Source organism: Carcharhinus amblyrhynchos, unplaced genomic scaffold (assembly GCF_965287045.1).
Source record: "Carcharhinus amblyrhynchos unplaced genomic scaffold, sCarAmb.v2.hapA scaffold_449, whole genome shotgun sequence".
Lineage (NCBI taxonomy): Eukaryota > Metazoa > Chordata > Chondrichthyes > Carcharhiniformes > Carcharhinidae > Carcharhinus > Carcharhinus amblyrhynchos.
In genome coordinates this window covers 85,365-105,785 of record NW_027650189.1, presented here as the reverse complement: position 1 = coordinate 105,785, position 20,421 = coordinate 85,365, and the positions used below count along the sequence as shown (strand labels likewise).

The 20,421-nt window shown below is 42.5% G+C and overlaps 1 protein-coding gene across 1 annotated transcript in view; it reads left to right on the top strand.

Moving 5' to 3' along the window:
* Positions 1-20,421, top strand: part of snrnp200 (small nuclear ribonucleoprotein 200 (U5)) — a 45,370-nt gene that overhangs the window by 8,412 nt on the left and 16,537 nt on the right. The window contains exons 7-29 of the mRNA XM_080183856.1: positions 241-393; positions 627-726; positions 1,496-1,632; positions 1,728-1,811; positions 3,058-3,231; positions 4,854-4,991; positions 5,138-5,293; positions 6,287-6,457; positions 7,760-7,953; positions 8,308-8,431; positions 9,213-9,362; positions 9,829-9,939; positions 10,983-11,114; positions 11,295-11,483; positions 11,669-11,866; positions 12,125-12,277; positions 12,944-13,024; positions 13,605-13,688; positions 13,925-14,031; positions 14,842-14,960; positions 15,230-15,384; positions 15,625-15,814; positions 16,127-16,300. Coding sequence (XP_080039982.1) covers positions 241-393; positions 627-726; positions 1,496-1,632; positions 1,728-1,811; positions 3,058-3,231; positions 4,854-4,991; positions 5,138-5,293; positions 6,287-6,457; positions 7,760-7,953; positions 8,308-8,431; positions 9,213-9,362; positions 9,829-9,939; positions 10,983-11,114; positions 11,295-11,483; positions 11,669-11,866; positions 12,125-12,277; positions 12,944-13,024; positions 13,605-13,688; positions 13,925-14,031; positions 14,842-14,960; positions 15,230-15,384; positions 15,625-15,814; positions 16,127-16,300 — 3,274 coding nt within the window. The remainder of the gene's footprint in view (positions 1-240; positions 394-626; positions 727-1,495; positions 1,633-1,727; positions 1,812-3,057; positions 3,232-4,853; positions 4,992-5,137; positions 5,294-6,286; positions 6,458-7,759; positions 7,954-8,307; positions 8,432-9,212; positions 9,363-9,828; positions 9,940-10,982; positions 11,115-11,294; positions 11,484-11,668; positions 11,867-12,124; positions 12,278-12,943; positions 13,025-13,604; positions 13,689-13,924; positions 14,032-14,841; positions 14,961-15,229; positions 15,385-15,624; positions 15,815-16,126; positions 16,301-20,421) is intronic.

Sequence of the window (20,421 nt, the reverse complement as noted above, 5' to 3'; positions counted from 1 at the left end):
TGAATATGAGGCTATCACTAACCATTAGCTGCCTGTTAAGAGAAAGTAGCTCACAGGATGAGCACAATTTCAAATGAAGCAGTGGTGTTACAATATGTCAGAATGATGTGACAAGCGGTGGTCACCTCCAATAAGAGCGGTCTGTCCAAACTAAAATTGTAGATGGGTTAAATTAAAATTTCAAAGTGGTTTGTCATTGAATTGCATTCTGCACAACACAAAGTCCTGTTTGCGTTTTAGCTTGGTGCTGCTGGAGATGTGCTGAGTGCCAAGAAGAAAGACCTGCATCCTAGGGACATTGATGCCTTCTGGTTACAGAGGCAGCTTAGTCGCTTCTATGATGATGCTATCATGTCGCAGAAGAAAGCTGACGAAGTGCTGGATATTCTAAAGGTGAGCCAAAAGATGATGGTATGGAGGTCAGAAGTGGATATCATATTCTAACTGCAGGCCACCCAATGCTTCGACCAATTTTTGTTAGCCCACTTTCCTTTTATATTCAGTGCTCATAATTTCTTTTAACATATTTAGTTAATTTATGTACAAAATGTCCACTTTATAATGTAGCTGAAGTTGCCTGAAATTTCCTTTACTTGTATTTAAGCCTTAATTTTTTTCCTCATCAGACAGCTGGTGATGACCGTGAATGTGAGAATCAGCTTGTATTGCTTCTTGGTTTCAACACTTTTGATTTCATCAAGATCCTCAGACAACATCGGATGATGAGTGAGTATCAGACTGTTTCTGTGGGTATATGAAGACAATTAGATCTAACATTTCTCCGCCAGTTGTTTATATGGATTCAGGACAGGCATTGAAGCATTCTCCTGGACAGCTTATACAGATTGTAACTGATGTTTGGAAATTTGCAAGCCTCTTTGGCTTTAATCACAATCTTTGACATGATGGGGTGATGAAGCCTGTCATGTCTGTTAAGAAATCAGTCTGGGCAATGAAAATCCAGCTCCCATGTTGATAGAAAATAGTGCTAATTCTTTACCAATTATAAATTTCACTGACAGACTTGGGCTGATGTAGTTGTGTCTACTTTTCTGCGGTTGTAGTTGAGGCAGAGTGGAGAGAACTAGTTGAATTTGATTGTGTTCCATCCAACAAAATAAATATGCCTCCACTGTGAGGTTCAAATTCTCTCTCCCTCTCTCTTAAAAGAGTACTCTTTCCACCAGCCAACAAGCATCATGAGTAGCGGTGTGTTGTATATGGACAGTCTGGTCAGCCAGCGTTGCATCACTGTGACCAGAGTGTTTAGTTCTACCACTGGGAAGTCTCTTGTAGAATTTCTCCTTCCATGAGAGATTATTTGAAGGACAGGAGCTCATGACGGACCAAGCTGGGAGGTTATCTCTTTGAGTGGTGTTGATCCAAATTGGGAATAGTAAACATTCCACTTCCTCAGTCGCATAGATGTTTATGTTTTCATATCTGGCTCTTCTTTCCTTGCATGCTAACTGTGTTCTCAATTTCACCTTTGAAGTTTTGTATTGCACGCTGTTGGCCAGTGCTCAGAGTGAGGCAGAGAAGGAGAGGATTCAGAATAAGATGGAGGCAGATGCAGAGCTTTCCAAAGTTCTTTATAAACTTCAAGAGACTGAAAAGGAGGACATAATTCGGGTAAACTGCAGAAAAATTATAAAACACACTTGTCCTCACCATCAGCAATTTTATTAACTGAAAACAAAATCAAAATTCTTCCATTCCTCTTATAGGAGGAAAGATCTCGTAGAGAACGTGTTCGTCAGTCACGTGTGGACACAGACCTCGAAGCAATGGATATCGATCGAGAAGGAGAGGTTCGGCTGATTGAAAATCTAATGCTGGTGTCATTTTGAGCTACAATGGTGTTGTGATGTAGAATGTAAAATGAGAGCAAATAGCACAAATCAATGGTAGGACAGCTTGTGAAGAGAGATTTGTGGTTTGTGAAAATGGGATAAATTGGTTTTAAATTTAGTCTGGACTGCAGTGTATTATAGTAGAACAAAAATGTTTTCAGCTGACCCCAATTCTGAGTGAAGGACGGAACAAATTTTGACTCTGTAACTGGGGAGAGGGAGAACAAATGCTTAAATAGGGTGGCTGCACTTGATTGTTGTACTAAAATTACTCATACTGCGTTGGTCAAGCCCTGATTCAGATTGGGTTGGAGATCAGGAGACCGAATGACCACAGTGTTAAATATTGGACTGGAAATGAGAGACACAAGTAATCAAAGTCATCAAGAAGATTCTCGGCATTTAGAAATATGAACAAGAAACCTAGCTACCTAAGGTGATCTGATTGAAATGCTCGAGATTATCAAAGGAAGTGACCCAAGCAGATCGTTCACAGTGTAAACGATATAACCATATCACAGGAGACCAGCTTAAAAATAAATAATTTGGGGGTATGAAGTGAAATCAAAATGAACTTCTATTCCACAAACTTTATAATATGACAGGTATATAAAAAAAAAGCAGTCATTGAAAGTAATAGCACAACGTGTTCATGTGGTATCTTGCTGCATTTCAGAGAGAAAAATCAGAAGAATTTGTATGTACCCTCAAAACAGTTAAAATGAATGGCATAAGTAACAGAGACATAGGCGGTTCAGTCATTCAGCCTGTAGATACACAGAACCTCAAGAGACAGCATTGGGATTGACGCTTCCACTCGGTTTGCAGCAGAACTCCTTGATTCTTTGATGGGCAAAGAAGCAATAGATTTTTGGTGAACTGTGGATTCGTGATTGGTGTTAGAGTTATTGACCTTTCAGCTGTTGCCTTAGCTGATAGCACAGATCTCTGAGGAAGAAGATTGCAAATCGATCAGCAATTGCTGAAGTTGTTGTCATCAAGATGAGAAATAAAGTGGAGTGTTGAGCAGTCAGTTGAACGTGTGGTAGAACAATTATTCTCTGCAGCCAGTAGAACTTTTGAGAAAGTGTTACCAAGTTTTATTGTGAAAATGGAAGACAACACACCTCAGTGGTAGTAAATGTTTCTGTTGACAAGGTTCGTTTTGTGGTTCCTGTTATTTAGGCCTCATTCCCTCTTTTAGATTCTCGCTCCCAGACAGGTTCTGGATTTGGAGGATCTAGCCTTTGCACAGGGCAGTCATCTAATGGCAAACAAGCGATGTCAGCTACCAGATGGTTCATTCCGCAAGCAGCGCAAAGGGTATGAGGAGGTGCATGTGCCAGCTCTCAAACCGAAGCCTTTCAGTTCAGATGAGGTGAGAAATCAATACAAGGTCCTTGGTCGATTGTCGGATTTTTTTTATTTGCATAAATATCATTTCATAATCACTGCTAAGTTTCATTACTCTTAAAACAGTCTGAAGTTAGCATATTCTGACAACATTGCTGGAAATGTAAACCATAACTGAAAATACCGAAGTGCGGAACAGGTCGCTCAGCATCCAAACTGCTTACCTGTCTTTGGTCTGTCAGTTGTTGAATTTTAGGTGTTGATGTGATCGGCGCAACTCGTGGGCCGAAGGGCCTGTTTGTGCTGTAGCGTTCTATGTTCTATGTTTAGTCATTACAAAAGTAAAATACAAGCAATGTCTCCTAAAGGATTTAGATGCTTCTGCACAGCACCTCCCATCCTGGAGGAAGAACTAAGAACTTTGCTTGATCATTTCATCTCTAGTTGAGGTGCCTCTCCACAGCTGCATTAAATATAGTTTCTTGAATGAGATGGTTCAGTTATATATCTGATATGAAAAATAAAGGTGCTGGAAATACTAAACGAGTTGGGCAGCATCTGTGAAGAGAAGAGATGAGTGAACGCTTTTTGAATGTGGACTCTTTGTCAGCTTGGGTCCATGTCAGGAATACGAATTTCTTCCATTCCTCCATTGGCACGATCTAATCTGAGTGTTTACAACATTTTCTGCTTTGTTATGAATTTTCAGCATCAAGTGGGGCAGCACAGTATTCACTATCTTGCTGAGAAAGAGAATTTGTGCATTCTTAGAAAATGTACATTTAGAACATAGAATCTAGAACAGTACAGCACAGTACAGGCCCTTCGGCCCTCGATGTTGTGCCGAGCTATGTCCAAAGTCAAGATCGAGCTATCCCACCCCATGTCATTCTGGTGTGTTCCATCTGCCTATCCAATTACTGCTTGAAAGTTCCTAAAATGTCTGATTCCACTATCAGAGTAGGTAGTGCAGCCCACACCCCAACCACTCTGAGTGAAGAATCTACCTCAGACATCCCTACTATATCTCCCACCACGAACCTTATATTTATGCTCCCCTCGTAACAGCTACATCCACCCGAGGAAATAGTCTCTGAACATCCACTCTATCTATCCCCTTCATCATCTTATAAACTTTTAAGTCACCTCTTATCCTCCTGCACTCCAAAGAGAAAAGCCCCAGCTCCCTCAACCTTTCCTCATTAGACCTCCAAACCAGGCAGCATCCTGGTAAATCTCCTGTGCACTCTCTCCAATGCTTCCACATTCTTCTTGTAGTGAGGTGACCAGAACTGCACACAATATTCCAAATGTGGTTTCACTGAGGTCCTGTATAGTTGCAGCATTACACCACGACTCTTAAACTCAAACCCCCTGTTAATCACTAACATACTATAAGCCTTTTACATGGCTCTATCCACTTGAGTGGCAACCTTCAGAGATCTGTGGATATGAACCCCAAGATCTCTCTGTTCCTCCACGTTCCTCAGAACCCTGCCGTTGACCCTGTAATCTGCCTTCAAATTTGGTTCATTTTGGTAGGACAAATTTAACCCAGATATGACAGAGAATGCTCAAAACCCAATGAGACTCCGATATTGGTGTTGCAATTCATGTTTTTAATTTTTTAAAATATTTCTTCTGTAGCAATTGCTATCCGTAGAGAAGATGCCTAAATACACACAAGCAGCATTTGAAGGCTTTAAAACGCTGAACCGAATTCAAAGTAAGCTGTGTAAAGCAGCCATGGAAACTGATGAAAACCTGCTACTTTGTGCTCCCACTGTGAGTATATGCTGTAAATGTACCGCACTGTCTATTACTGCGGTGAGTGTAACAGATACCTTGAATTTCTGACCTATGTATGCACTTTGGCTGAGTGTGTTTGATTTTAAATACTGAATCTAAATTATTTTTTCCAATGCTTCTAGGGTGCTGGCAAGACAAATGTAGCTCTGATGTGCATGTTGCGTGAGATTGGGAAGCATATTAACATGGATGGAACCATCAATGTTGATGACTTCAAGATTATATATATTGCACCCATGAGGTCACTGGTTCAGGAGATGGTGGGCAGTTTCAGTAAGGTAAGAATATGAGCAGTCATACATGTGGCAGAATCTTAAAAACAACTGGTGACATTTTGCTTTGCATCAAGTGTTATAATGTACATGGTAGCATCGTAGTCACCTTACTGAGTTCATTACCCAGATGCCAGGACTACCGATGATCCGGAGAGCCGAGTTCAAACCTCATTGTGGCAATTTGTGAATTCAAATTCAGTGACTTAAATAAATAATTTAGAATAAATAGCTAGGAACTGTACATGTTGTATCAAACCTGCTACAAAAATAAGCTGTCACTACACACAAGTATGATAGCTAAAGAAAATAGCTCACCACCAGTGCCTCCATCGTCATCTGAGGACAGTTGAGAATGAACTGTAAATGCAGACCTTGCTAGCAAAGGCTGTCATCCTATAAATGAATGAATAAAAATGAATTGGGTTAGTTTTCAAGGTCTGTATACTGCAGTTATTACAGAATCATGTAGCTGCAATGAATGCAGTAGAATTGGTGGGACAGAGTGCACAGCTGGAATGGAGCCTGTGTGTTTTTCCTCTCTATTTGAATAAATGATAGTCAAATGGACTCCCTTAAATTTCTATTCTCATTTTGGCCTGATTTTCTTCTTTTCCTTGTTTGCGAACAATCTATTGGACCTAGCCCAAGACAAAAGGAAAGAAGGACATGAGCCAAGATAAAAGATGGGAAGGAATTGGAGAAGCAGGCCGGGTGATTGCATACCAGTATTCATGAAATAAAAACAGGATTTCCACTGAGGAAACAGGAGACTAGTGTAAATCAGCACATTTAAGATTAAAGATGATGAAAAAGTGGATGTAATATGAGATGTCGAATGTGAAGCTTTGGTCAAGTTAGATGAAACTTAATAGGCCAATGATGAGCCATTGAGACAGTTCTGCTTTGTACTTTTAAACATTAGAACTGTGAGCAGAATCACTTTAATTATCCCACTCAAATGGTCTATGATAACCTGATATTGGACTTTTCCAATAGCGTCTAGCGAGTTACGGGATCAGTGTTGCTGAGCTGACTGGGGATCATCAACTGTGCAAAGAGGAGATCACTGCAACCCAGGTGATTGTGTGCACCCCAGAGAAATGGGACATCATCACTCGCAAGGGAGGAGAGCGCACCTACACGCAGATAGTGCGACTTATGATAATTGTGAGTACAGGATTTTCTGATTTCCCCTTTGGTGCCTTTGTTATATTCCAATTCTTTATTGATGTGTTAATGCATAAGAACATAAGAAATAGGAGCAGGAGTAGGCCATCTAGCCCTTCGAGCCTGCCCCGCCATTCAATAAGATCATGGCTGATCTGTCGTGGCTCAGTTCCACTTTCCCGCCCTCTCCCCATAACCCTTAATCCCCTCTCTTATCAAGAACCCATCAACCCGCTTCTTAAAAATATTTAGCGAGGCAGCCTCCACCACTTCAACGGGCAGAGAATTCCAGAGATTCACCACCCTTTGAGTGAAGAAGTTCCTCCTCAACTCTGTTCTAAACCGTCTCCCCTTTATCTTGAGGCTGTGCCCCCTAGTCCTACTGTCTTTTTTGAGCGGGAAGAGTCTCTCCACCTCTATCCTATCCATCCCATTCATCATCTTATACGTCTCAATGAGATCTCCCCTCATTCTTCTAAACTCTAACGAGTACAAGCCTAGTTTATTCAGCCTCTCCTCATAGTTCAACCCCCTCAACTCCGGTATCAGCTCAGGTCATAGAGCAACAAGGCATGGGGCAGCAACAGGTGGGAGTGGAGGATAGGGGTGAGGGTGCGAGGGGATTACCGGAATGGAGTCAAGTGGGGAGGAGGGAGATGGGGGGTGCAAGAAGGTAAGGGCGGTGGGGGGGAGAGGATGGGGACAGGGATGCGAAGGTGAAGGATCAGGGGTAGCAGGGGATGTGAGAGGAATATTGGGGAGAGGGACAGGCAAGGGGAGGATGGGGGGGTAGGGGTGGGGACGGGAGCAGGAAGACAGTAGGGTTGGACAGGACATGGGGGGGAAGATGGGGTGGCGAAGGGAAGAAGGGGGAGGGAGTAGGGTACTGGGAGAGGGTAGACAGAAGGGAGGAATGGACGGAGAATGGAAAGATGGTGGGTGGTTAGGAGGAGAATGGGCAGGTGGCAAGACAGGATGGGAGGACCAGGCCAAGGAAGGTGTGTTCATAATGAACTCAAACATATTCAATGTATCAGCCTGCAAATCCTTCCAAGATGCCAATGGCTGGGGATAAGAGCAGGAGAAATTTCTGGTCAACTACGCATGATGTGGAGTGGCACCCCTAAAGGTATAAGCTCCTGGTGACAAACTAGCTACTTATTCCGGGAATTACTAGTTATGGTAACAAACAGTCTGTTACTACCTTTGCTTTATCTTACTTTGTACTTTTAAACATTAGAACTGTGAGCAGAATCACTTTAGTTATCCCAAGCTGGTTATTCCCTGACCTTCCTTCCTCAGGATGAGATTCACCTCCTCCACGACGATCGTGGACCAGTACTAGAGGCATTGGTTGCGAGGACAATTAGGAACATTGAGATGACTCAAGAAGATGTACGATTGGTGGGATTGAGTGCCACACTGCCAAACTATGAGGATGTTGCTACTCTTCTGCGAGTTGATCCAGCCAAAGGTCTTTTCTACTTCGACAATAGGTAACTTATGTCAGGATCCAGTCTGTGCCTTGTATTTTCATGGGTGGTCTCACTAATATTTAGTAACAACAGTTCTTGAAATAAATGAGCAGAAACCGGATACTTCAAGCCAGTCTAAATTGCATCTGAGATGTCTGAAGTTGTAACTGATAGGGATCACTTGTGTATTTTGGTGTCTATTTGCTATGCACTACTCAACTAACTCTGTACTTGTTACAAAGAATTTGGGGGAAGTAGCTAAAATATTGATACAAAGCACCATTCCTATCATAAGATGACAAGAAAAAATGGAAAACTTGGGAATTCACATCCTGCTTCAGTGAACATCACCCCATGTTGTGTCTTTCATTCCAGCTTCCGTCCTGTTCCACTGGAGCAGACATACGTTGGAATCACAGAAAAGAAAGCCATCAAACGTTTCCAGATTATGAATGAAATTGTATATGAGAAGGTGATGGAGCATGCTGGAAAGAATCAGGTCAGTGATCTTATCTGGAAAAATGAATTGTGTCCTCACTCCTCCACTGTCCACCCTTCCACAGTCTGTACTGCTGCCACAGGTGTGGCTGTGAAATGCTACTCTGCAACTTCGCTAAATGTTTGTCTTAGCAAAGCTGCGATGCTGGCTTGGTCTTTGACCTGATGTCAACCAGTTGGGACCAGCTTCCACCAATGTTTTTAACTCATAATCTTGCCATGGCCAGGTAGCATAGACTTTGTAGTGTACATCTTGTTCCAATTTGTGTTTTAATCCTCCAGGATGTTGTGACCACTTAGCCATCCTTGGCCTTTTTGGCTGAGGATCTGGAAGGTTACCAGGATCTGTTTGAGCGTTATGCCCCAAATGTTGCTCCATGTGTGTCTGATCTGGTTTCATAGTGGTGAAAAACATTCACTGATTTCATCCAACAAGCAACTTGCCCACTCCCGATAATAGATGTGATGAGGTGGTTATGGTGGACTAACTGACACATGTGATTTGTGGCAGTGTTTTGACAAGAAGCACGCTGGTTTCCACATTCTATGTCCTCGTTAATCCCGATGTGGCCACTTGCTTGGAAGGCCAAAGTAGAACACAGCCTGCATCTCTTTTATAACACTGCCAGCCCTTTTTTGTCCTCATTGGAGCGATTATCTTTACTGATTTTAAGACTCCTACTCCCTTTTGGGAAACATCCCTTCCCCAGATTCACCTGTCTTGCATTTGTTTTTTTTTACAGCTTTGGTTCAGCAAGTTTACCTTGATTGGTTTATTTCAGGTATTGGTGTTTGTTCATTCCCGTAAGGAGACTGGAAAGACAGCACGTGCAATTCGAGATATGTGCCTGGAAAAAGACACATTGGGTTTGTTCCTTCGAGAGGGCTCAGCTTCCACTGAGGTGCTGCGGACAGAGGCAGAACAATGTAAGGTAAACAGCTATGTCATTTACCAATCTCTCTGAAATTTATATGCATTGTGGAGAGTGTTCCTTTCAATGTAGCGTTATGCACTACAGCACATCGATATATACAACTTAACCTGGAGTTCTGCTCACCTAGCACAATTTGAGAACAACGGCTTCTATTTATATTGTGCCTTTTAACAAAATCAAACATGCCAACGTACTATATAAATAGATGTATGAAATCCTTGGAAAAGCAAGGTAACAATGCTCTCTGCTTAGCAGCATCTTATTTGCCAAAGCTTGAGCAGGAAAGCTGGAGAACCTGTGCCAAAATTCAATCTCACTGTGCCTGAAACGGCAAGGAAACTTGAAACTCAGGATCTTGTCTTTTCAGATGCTGGCAAACCTTTTGCGCATTTATTGTTTTTGTTTCCCATCTCTTGCAGTAGCTGCATTTTGCATAATATCTCTCTATTTGTCTCTCTCGTAGAACCTGGAGTTGAAGGACTTGCTTCCATACAGTTTTGCCATTCACCATGCTGGTATGACCAGAGTGGACCGAACATTGGTGGAGGATTTGTTTGCTGACAGACACATTCAGGTAATTAGTTGTAGCAAGGTTTCTGGAGCTTTGTTTCCATTTATTTTTGTTCATGGTGTGCCTAGTTTATGTATCAGTCCTTTCTATATAAAAGGTTCCATGACTGGAGACACAAAGGTTTTGGAAGATTGTCGAGTTGTCCAGTGGCCTCAGCATGTGATGTCTTTCAAAAAACAGTGACCCTTGGTTGTGATGAGCACAGGGAAGCCCTGCTCCCTGTTGACCGCTCCAATTCCTATTGGGTCAGCACCCTTTGTCCCATGTACCAACCACAGCAGAGTCATGAAGAAGCTCCTGCCTCACCACTGCCAGTCAAGTTCTCTTTGTTCTGTGTACTGTGGTACCGGTGAGAGTGCAGGTACAGTGTGAAGAAAGAAGGAAAAGAACTTGCTTTATGAAATGCCATGCACGCTCTTGGGATGTCCCAGAGAAGTCGATTAAGTTTTTTTTTAATATAGTCATGCATGAATGTCAGCAAATGTGCCAGATGATTATGCCCATCGTATTCCCTGTAATGGCAATGAGACAGCTATCCAGCATAATACCTACAATGAGGAAACACTTGGATCTTCAAATTCTTTTCCCTGACCATTGATATTTGCCATATCCATAGAATGTAAAACAACTATAAATTAGCTCTAGGTTTCTATGAACTGGCATGTGTCCTCGCTTCCCAGTGTCTGGATAAATGTACTTGCCCCAGTTATTAAACACTGAGGCTATGTTTGGCTTGCTGAACAGATTACTTCTTTGAATGAGCTTAACACTGAGGGTAACAGGATGAAAAAAAGCAGACCAAACAAATACGATCATGGGCGAAACTTCACATTGCAAGAGAATTAATTGAAATCTCTCTGTGCAGTTGTTTATCATTGCTCTATTCATTATTTGCACTTGGCAAACTGCAATCCTGTGTGCCCTATGATTCAGAACTTTTTATTCAATAGCAATAGTCTGTCACAAAAATAATAATTACCTTTTTAATATGGATTTTAACCTTTAACATTGAGTTTGATGTATCATCTTATTGTGTTTGTGTTTAGGTTTTGGTCTCCACAGCAACTCTGGCTTGGGGTGTGAATCTGCCTGCACACACAGTTATTATCAAAGGGACACAGGTGTACAGCCCAGAGAAGGGGCGCTGGACTGAGCTGGGTGCACTGGATGTCCTTCAGGTGACCTGACTTTCATCATTTGGATTAATAATGGCCTATCTTTACACAAGCCCCTATGTACAAAATCCAGAAACAGTTGGTGGGCCCGCCACAATCTCTGAGTTCTAAACACTTCTGTTTTCACTGAGAACTTGATTCTGACTTGTTCACTCCTGAATTAATAAGGACATGTGTTTACAGATGTTGGGCCGTGCAGGACGACCGCAATATGATACGAAAGGTGAGGGAATCCTGATCACATCACATGGTGAACTGCAGTATTACTTGTCCCTTCTCAACCAGCAGCTGCCCATTGAGAGCCAGATGATCACCAGACTCCCTGACATGCTGAATGCTGAGATTGTCCTTGGAAATGTCCAGACTGCCAAGGTGAGAAAATGATGTTTCATTGTTGTTGTCACCCTGGATATTAGACTTCCAAGTCCAGGGCTGTGAGATGTAAAGTCCACCCTGCTAATTTGGGGACTGTCCTGTCTGGGTTGACCAGGGCATGGCGGTGAATGTTAAGGAACTGTGAAGTAGAATCTGAATATTATAACCCTATGGTCTTGCAGGATGCCATTAACTGGTTGGGGTACACATATCTCTACATCCGAATGTTGCGAACTCCAACTCTTTATGGAATATCACACGATGAACTGAAGAGCGACCCCCTGCTGGAGCAGCGCAGATTGGACCTCATTCACACTGCTGCCATTATCCTTGACAAAAACAACCTTGTGAAGTATGATAAAAAGGGTGGCAACTTCCAGGTAAGGGAGAGTGGCTGTAACTTAAAGTAACAGCCAATTTGTCGTCAGGTTTTGAAATAGCACCTGGCATAAATTAAGATCAACAGAAACTTCAGAAATATGATATAATTTTGTAAACTTGTGTCCATTTATTTTTAGTTTCCGTGTTTAAATAACCAGGATTTTTTCTGCAGCAAGAGATAGGCAAGTAAATGTTGTGCAGTATTAAGTCTTGACGTTTCGTTCAGTGCTATAACTTGTAAATCCTCTTGTGTACAGGTGACTGACCTGGGGCGGATTGCGAGTCACTATTACATCACACATGAAAGCATGGCCACTTATAATCAGCTATTGAAACCCACCCTCAGTGAAATCGAGCTCTTCAGAGTCTTTTCACTGTCCTCAGAGTTCAAGAACATCAGTGTGAGAGAGGTAAGTGAGTTTGAACATTCTCCACGCACTGCAAGGTTACTGTGCCCAGAAGGACCATTTTGGACTGTTAAGGAATTAGCAATGAACATGTTTTAGTGGACTCCCAAAATCCCACCAAGTTTCTTAATTTCAAACGAGCTGCTGGTAAACATTGCTTTGGTTAATATTATAGAGATGTAAATAATCCAGCATAAATTTTATCCTCATACCTGTCCTACTATGTTGGTGATGGCAGTGTCTGAATCCGAGGATGACATCCATTCACGAGTTTCTGCTTTGGGTCTTTTTATATGTCACTAATCAGGCAGATTTTCAAACCCCAGATCTCTAGACAAATGGGGCAGGACATCCCACAAGGTAATGAGATTCAATGTGCAGGATTCCACTAGTCTCCTGCAGGTATGTTTTAAAACAGAATAAGCTATGGATGTTACCATGTTAACACAGGAACACCAGGTACATAAACATGTTGAGAATGTGTGTTGTATATATTGAGTGAAAGAATCAGGGAATGGAGAACTCAGCCAACTATTTTGGTGGGTATTGCCCTGAGGCAGCCTTATCGGCTTGGTTTAATGCATCTTCAACTACTGATGGTTGCCCGGCAGATTATTTCTTGCATCTTTATCTCATTCACCTGCTGTTTATCTCTTACCCAACCTTCAGGAGGAGAAACTTGAATTGCAGAAGTTGTTGGAACGTGTTCCTATCCCTGTCAAGGAGAGCATTGAAGAGCCTAGTGCCAAGGTATCTTAACCTGGGTCTTTGTGACTGTTGTCTATTCCCTGTATGAGCTAACCTTCTGCAAGTGGTTACAAACTATTGAGAATTTGGAGGTTGGGGCGATGGAACTAACATATTTCAAATGTGCCCTCTGCCTGTCAGCCAAATGCCCGAAATGACGTTTGTTCTCCAAGAACAAGCACAGAGAATTGGTCTGGAAGTATTTAGGGGGTTGGGTGTTGGGGGGGTGTGTGTGTGAATGCACCTGATGACAACATGCTGAGAGATGATTATATCTGGTGTTTGTTGAGTGAGAAGTGTAATTATTGTTTCACTGTGGGTGTGTAATGGCTGTTCTGACTATAGGCCATCTAACCTACATGTCTTTAGACTCTGGGAGGAAACTGGAGCTCCTGAGGAAACCCATGTAGAAATGGGTAGAACATGCAAATTCCATATTACAGGCAAAATGGCTGTCTTCCAGAGGTGCTGTGACCATTTATTGTATATATATATATATATATATACATACATAGGGGGAGAGGTGGGTTGCTTGGGCTATGTATTGTTCATGTTTGCTAACCTTGTGCTTTCTGTGTTTCAGATCAATGTGCTGCTCCAAGCCTACATCTCCCAATTGAAGCTGGAGGGGTTTGCACTGATGGCAGATATGGTTTATGTGACTCAGGTAAGTGTAATGAGCAGAATTGTTTCCATTCAGTCCACTGATCAGCTTAAAGTTTTTGTTCGATCTAGGTCTAGGAAAGTGGTGGTATATATCTCATTGTCTTTTGTACTGTTGTGAACTGGGGAGGCGGGGGGAACTAATCCATTGAACATTTCCCTATGAAATTAGCTGAGCACTGTTTTACTGAGGTCACTTGAATTGAGAGGATTTGTTAAGTTTCTTTTCATGTGTTTCAGTCTGCAGGGCGTCTGATGCGTTGTATATTTGAGATCGTCCTAAATCGAGGCTGGGCCCAGCTAACTGACAAGACTGTTAATCTCTGCAAAATGATTGATAAACGAATGTAAGAAACTAGCACTAAATCATGTCTTGTATTCATAATGAAAGAGTCATTAGGTAATTACAGAAAGAAAAATGGTAGCAAGTTAGACCTAGCCACCTATGGCCAATGCAACACTTGTCAAACAAGGGCTATTCATGCTGGGAAATAGAACACGTTTTGACCACCTACTGTGCCCAGTATGGACAAGATCGGTGGGATGTGAAGCAAAGCTTCTTCTGCAGTGTCAGCAGGGTTGTATTCTCTTTGAATCAGAATATTGAGAGTTCAAACCCACTGTGAACTTGCACCTACATTCATAGATTCATAGAGCACAGAGGGAAATCTTTCAACCCATTATACTAATCTAGGCTTACATTGCAGTTATGCATTCCTTTAATGCTGTATTGAAAATATGGCATTTGACAATATGACATGAATCCGCATGCATACTCCAGTGAGTGTTGAAGATCGTGTAGATCTATTACTATGTGCAAATTGGCGACCCAAAGAAAGTAACCAGTTACGGAAAATCATGACAATCTGATAAACGCAAGCCCTTTGTTCAGTGATTTGCTTCAGTATCAGGAGTGCAGCCTCTACAAACCGGAACAGCATTTTTTTCAGGCCAGCCATTAGTTAGGTTGAATATTACATTGTGGGCACGTGTTCACTGGGAACTACGTCTAACCTCATGTCATATTGAGAACCTAAAGCAAACTTGAAGCCAGATCCAAAAGATGGCTGCCTTTAGCCTTTGGGATTTAAGCTGCTACTTACTTCAGAACATGTGCTCATGAAATCCAACAACTGATAGTCTTGTATTTATGACAGGTGGCAATCGATGTCACCTCTGCGACAGTTCAGGAAGCTGCCAGAAGAAGTCATTAAGAAGATAGAGAAGAAGAACTTTCCATTTGAGCGATTGTATGACTTGAATCATAATGAAATAGGTAAGAAGAATGGACTGCACAATACCCATAGGAGTTTTGGTATTTGCTGACAGTGGGTTCCAATATTGTGATTAAATGTCAGAGTTAGCTAGCTCATGTGTTTGAATGTGTGTTGCACATGGGTGAGATGTTAATGGCTGAGGTTGCAGTGGGGAAAAGTTGTAGATTTTGCATTTGTTTTGTAACTTGTGAAGTGGCCACTGCAGTCAACTGTTTGTAGCTGATGTCTGACTTTGGCTAACAAACTGCTTGCACCTTTTCCCAACCAGGAGAGTTGATCCGAATGCCAAAGATGGGCAAAACAATCCACAAGTACATTCACCAATTCCCGAAACTTGAACTTTCCGTACACATCCAGCCCATCACACGCTCAACACTGAAAGTGGAACTGACCATCACACCTGACTTCCAGTGGGATGAGAAGGTAAAATGGAACAAGGTTCATCTCTCCAATTAATTGTTAGAAGAAAATTAAGTCACGAGTTCTGGGAATCAAGTATGTTGGCTATAAAGCTGAGTGCTTAACTCAGGATCATTAATTATAGCTTGCTGTTTAAAAGTTCCAATTGAGCAGATCATTCTTATGTTGATGAATTTGTTCTTTCTGAGCTGAGGCATTGAGTTGGCAACATTTGATTTCTCTCCCGTCTCCTCGTTGTCACAGATACATGGATCTTCTGAGGCATTCTGGATCCTCGTTGAGGATGTGGACAGTGAAGTTATTCTACACCATGAGTACTTCCTGTTGAAGGCAAAATATGCTCAAGATGAGCATTTGGTTATGTTCTTTGTACCTGTCTTTGAACCTCTCCCTCCACAATATTTCATCAGAGTGGTGTCTGACCGCTGGCTCTGTGAGTAACCCTGTGACCTGAAGGGAAAATTACTGTCAGGTCAACTTTCTGCAATGAGATCTAACTTTCTTCTATGTTCACATCGCCTGTTTAGCATTGATGAAAGATAAGTCAAATTCATTTTACCAAGTCTGAATTTAATAATTGAGAATATATCAACTTTGAGATGACCCTAGGGTGATGAGCTTTGGTGCAGGTTCTACGATGTTGTATCTCTTCATTTCACATTGTACATTTTCTGTGTATAATTCTCATAATGCTTGGTTTCACAATTCATGATTGCAGAGCATCGTGTTACCGTTTCTTTTGCAGCTTGCGAGACACAACTCCCAGTTTCATTCCGACACTTGATTCTTCCAGAAAAGTATCCTCCCCCCACAGAATTGCTGGACTTGCAGCCACTGCCTGTGTCAGCTTTGCGGAACAGTGCCTTTGAACATCTCTACCAGGATAAATTCCCTTTCTTCAACCCAATCCAGACACAAGGTAACAGCCCCATTTCTAAAATCTTCAAGATGCGTTAGTAGTTATTTATCAAAATTCGCTGGACTCTGGGGAAGTGTTGGCGGATTGGAAAACAGCTACTGTTATGCCACTGTTTAAAAAAGGTAGCAGACAAAAAGTGGGTAACGACAGGCCGCTTAGCTTAACATCCGTAGTTGGGAAAATGCTAGAATCCATCATTAAAGAAGAAATAGCAGGACACCTAGAAAAGAACGGTTTGATCAAGGAGACGCAGGATGGATTCATGAAGGTGAAGTCGTGTTTGATGAATTTACTGGACTTTTGCTGCAGAAGGTTAGGGTACACGGAGTTGGGGGTAAAGTGTTAGCCTGGATTGAGGATTGGCTATCTAACAGGAAGCAGAGGGTTGGAATAAATGGGTGCTTTTCTGGTTGGCAGTTGGTGACAAGTGGAGTGCCGCAGGGATCGGTGCTGGGGCCTCAACTGTTTACCGTAAACATAGACGATCTGGAGGAGGGGACTGAGTGTAGGGTAACAAAGTTTGCTGATGACACAAAGATGAGTGGGAAAGCAAATTGCATGGAGGACGTGGAAAGTATTGGGGCAGATGGGACCTGTTCAGATGGGATGGTCTTCGTCTGAACCGTACCGGTATCAGAGTCCTGGCGAATCGTATAGCTAGGACTGTTGATAGGGCTTTAAACTAATTGGGGGGGGCGGGGAGGGTGCAGGGGTGGGAGAGGGTGCAGGGGTGGGAGAAATTACATAATCTAAAGTAAAGGAGAGGGTACGGGTGCGGGAAAATGTTGAGGATGTCCCAATAATAAAAGGAGTAGGGGGCATGAGAGAGGTTAGTAGCATTTCTTCAAATAAGGTCCAGATAAAGGCTAGTGTAAAGACACATTACCTGAATGCACGAAGCATTCGGAACAAAGTGAATGAGCTGATGGCGCAGATCAGCACAAATGGATATGATCTAGTGGCCATTATGGAAACATGGTTGCAAGGTGACAGGGACTGGGAGCTGAATGTCCAGGGGTATCAAGTGTTTAGGAAGGATAGACGGGATGAAAAAGGGGGTGGGGTAGCTCTGTTAATTAATTAAGGATAATATCAGGGCGGTAGTAAGGGAAGATATAGGCTCCAAAGAGCGAAACGTGTAATTTTTGTGGGTGGAGATAAGAAATAGTAAGGGGAGGAAGACGCTGGTGGGTGTGGTCTATAGACCCCCAAATAATAACTTTGAGGTGGGGTGTGCTATAAACAAGCAAATAAATGATGTGTGCAGAAACGGAATGGCAATAATTATGGGGGATTTTAATCTGCACATTGATTGGATGACCCAAGTCAGACGCGGTGGGCTTGAGGAAGAGTTCCTGGAATGCTGTCAAGATAGTTTCCTTGAACAGTATGTGACGGAACCTACGAGGGAGCGAGCTATCTTAGATCTGGTGTTGTGTAATGAGGCAGGTAGAATTAGGGATCTTCTTGTGAGGGATCCTGTTGGGACGAGTGATCATAGTATGGTTGAATTTTTGATGCAGATGGAGGATGAGAAAGTTGGGTCCCGAACCTGTGTCCTCTGTTTGAACAGAGGGGAGTATGATAGGATGAGAGCGGAATTGGCGAATGTAGATTGGGGGCGCAGATTGGTCGGTAGGACGACTGAGGAACAGTGGAGGATTTTTAAGGAGATCTTTTTTGGTACTCAGCAGAAATATATCCTGATGGTAAAGAAGGACTGTATGACAAGGGATAACCAGCCGTGCTTATCTAAGGAAATAAAGGAGAGTATTAAATTGAAAGCTGATGCGTTCAGAGTGGCTAAAAATAGTGGGTGATTAGAAGATTGGGAAAAATTTTAAAATCAACAAAGAATGACTAAGAAGGTGATAAAGAAAGGAAAGATAAACTATGAAGCTAAACTAGCACTAAATTTAAAAAAGGACTAAAAGTTTTTACAAATATATAAAGAAGAGGAGGCTGGCTAGAGTGAATGTTGGACCCTTTAGAGGATGGGGGGGGGGGATTTAGCAGTGGGAGATGAGGAAATGGCTGAGGCTTTAAATAAGTTTTTTGCCTCGGTCTTCACAGAGGACACAAATAGTTTGCCGGACCTTAAAGATAGAAGGTTGGTAGGAGTTGAGGGCCTGAATGCGATTACTGTCACTAGAGAGGTAGTGCCTGATAGACTAATGGGACTGAAGGTGGACAAGTCCCCAGGACCGAATGGAATGCATCCCAGGGTTCTGAAAGAAATGGCAAAGGTGATAGTGGATGCCTTAGTAATTATTTATCAAAATTCGCTGGATTCCGGGGTAGTGCCAGAAGATTGGAAAACGGCTAATGTTATGCCGCTGTTTAGAAAAGGTAGCAGACAAAAGGCAGGGAATTATAGAATGGTTAGTTTAACGTCTGTAGTTGGAAAAATGCTAGAATCCGTCATCAAATAAGAAATAGCGAGCCACCTAGAAAATAATGGTTTGATCGAGCGGACGCAGCATGGATTCGTTAAGGGGAAGTCGTGTTTGACGAGTTTATTGGATTTCTATGAGGTTGTGACTAGTGCGGTAGACAGAGGGGAACCGGTGGATGTGGTGTTTTTAGATTTCCAAAAGGCATTTGATAAGGTGCTTCATAAAAGGTTGCTACAGAAGGTTGGGGTGCATGGAGTTGGGGGTAAGGTGTTAGCGTGGATAGAGGATCGGCTGTCTAATAGGAAGCAGAGAGTTAGTATCAACGGGTGCTATTCTGGTTGGTGACTAGTGGAGTGCCACAGGGATCAGTGCTGGGGCCTCAACTATTTACCATTTATATAGATGATCTGGAGGAGGGGGCTGAGTGTAGGGTGACGAAATTTGCTGATGACACGAAGATGAGTGGAAAAGCAAATTGCGTGGAGGGTGTGGAAAGTATGCAGAGAGATCTGGATGGGCTGAGCAAGTGGGCGAGGACCTGGCAGATGGAGTATAATGTTAGCAAGTGTGAAGTTATCCACTTTGGCAGAAATAATAGTAGGAGGGATTATTATTTAAAAGGTGAAAAGCTGCAGCATGCTACGGTGCAGAGGAACCTGGGAGTCCCTGTGCACGAGTTGCAAAAACCCAGTCTACAGGTGCAGCAGGTGATCAAGAAGGCGAATGGAATGTTGGCCTTTATTGCGAGGGGGATAGAATATAAAAGCAGGGAGGTCTTGCTGCATTGGTACAGGGTACTGGTGAGGCCACAGTTGGAGTACTGTGTGCAGTTTTGGTCGCCGCACTTGCACAAGGATATATTGGCCTTGGAGGGAGTGCAGAGGAGGTTCGCTAGGCTGATACCGAAGATGAGGGGGTTGGACTATGAAGAGAGACTAAATAGACTGGGTCTGTACTGGTTGGAATTTATAAGGATGAGGGGGGATCTTATAGAGATGTATAAGATAATGAAGGGGACGGATAGGGTAGAGGTAGAGAGATTCTTCCCGCTTAGAAAGGATAGCAGGACTAGAGGGCACAGCCTCAAGATAAGGGGGAAGGGGGGTGCAGTTTCGATCAGAGTTGAGGAGGAACTTCTTCACTCAAAGGGTGGTGAATCTGTGAAATTCTCTGCCCATTGAAGTGGTGGAGGCTACCTTGCTAAATATATTTAAGTCACGGGTAGATAGGTTTTTGATAGACAAGGGAAGTTAGGGTTATGGGGAGCAGGTGGGTAAGTGGAACTGATCCACTTCAGATCAGCCATGATCTTATTGAATGGCGGGGCAAGCTCGAAGGGCTTGATCGCCTACTCCTGCTCCCATTTCTTATGTTCATCCTACTGCATTGTCTCAGGATTCCTGATCATAGTTTAAAAAGGTTTATCATTGGTTTGCTGATAGCCAAGGAAACAGCTACACATGGAGACCTATGATTTACAGTGATTATAACTTTGTTTAAAAATAAAAGTGGCACATATGCACATTATTGATTGGGCTGATAAATGTCAGATGAAATTTAATAGAGAACTGCAAGTTGACACACTTTGGGGATTTTCTGAAGAAGAGGATGTGTACTGTAAACTGCAATGAGATTCATATATACAAATCTTAAGTCAAAGAACAAGCTAATCAACATATTTTCTCAAAAACATTTTGAATGGATCCAAAGTTATTTAGCAGGGGT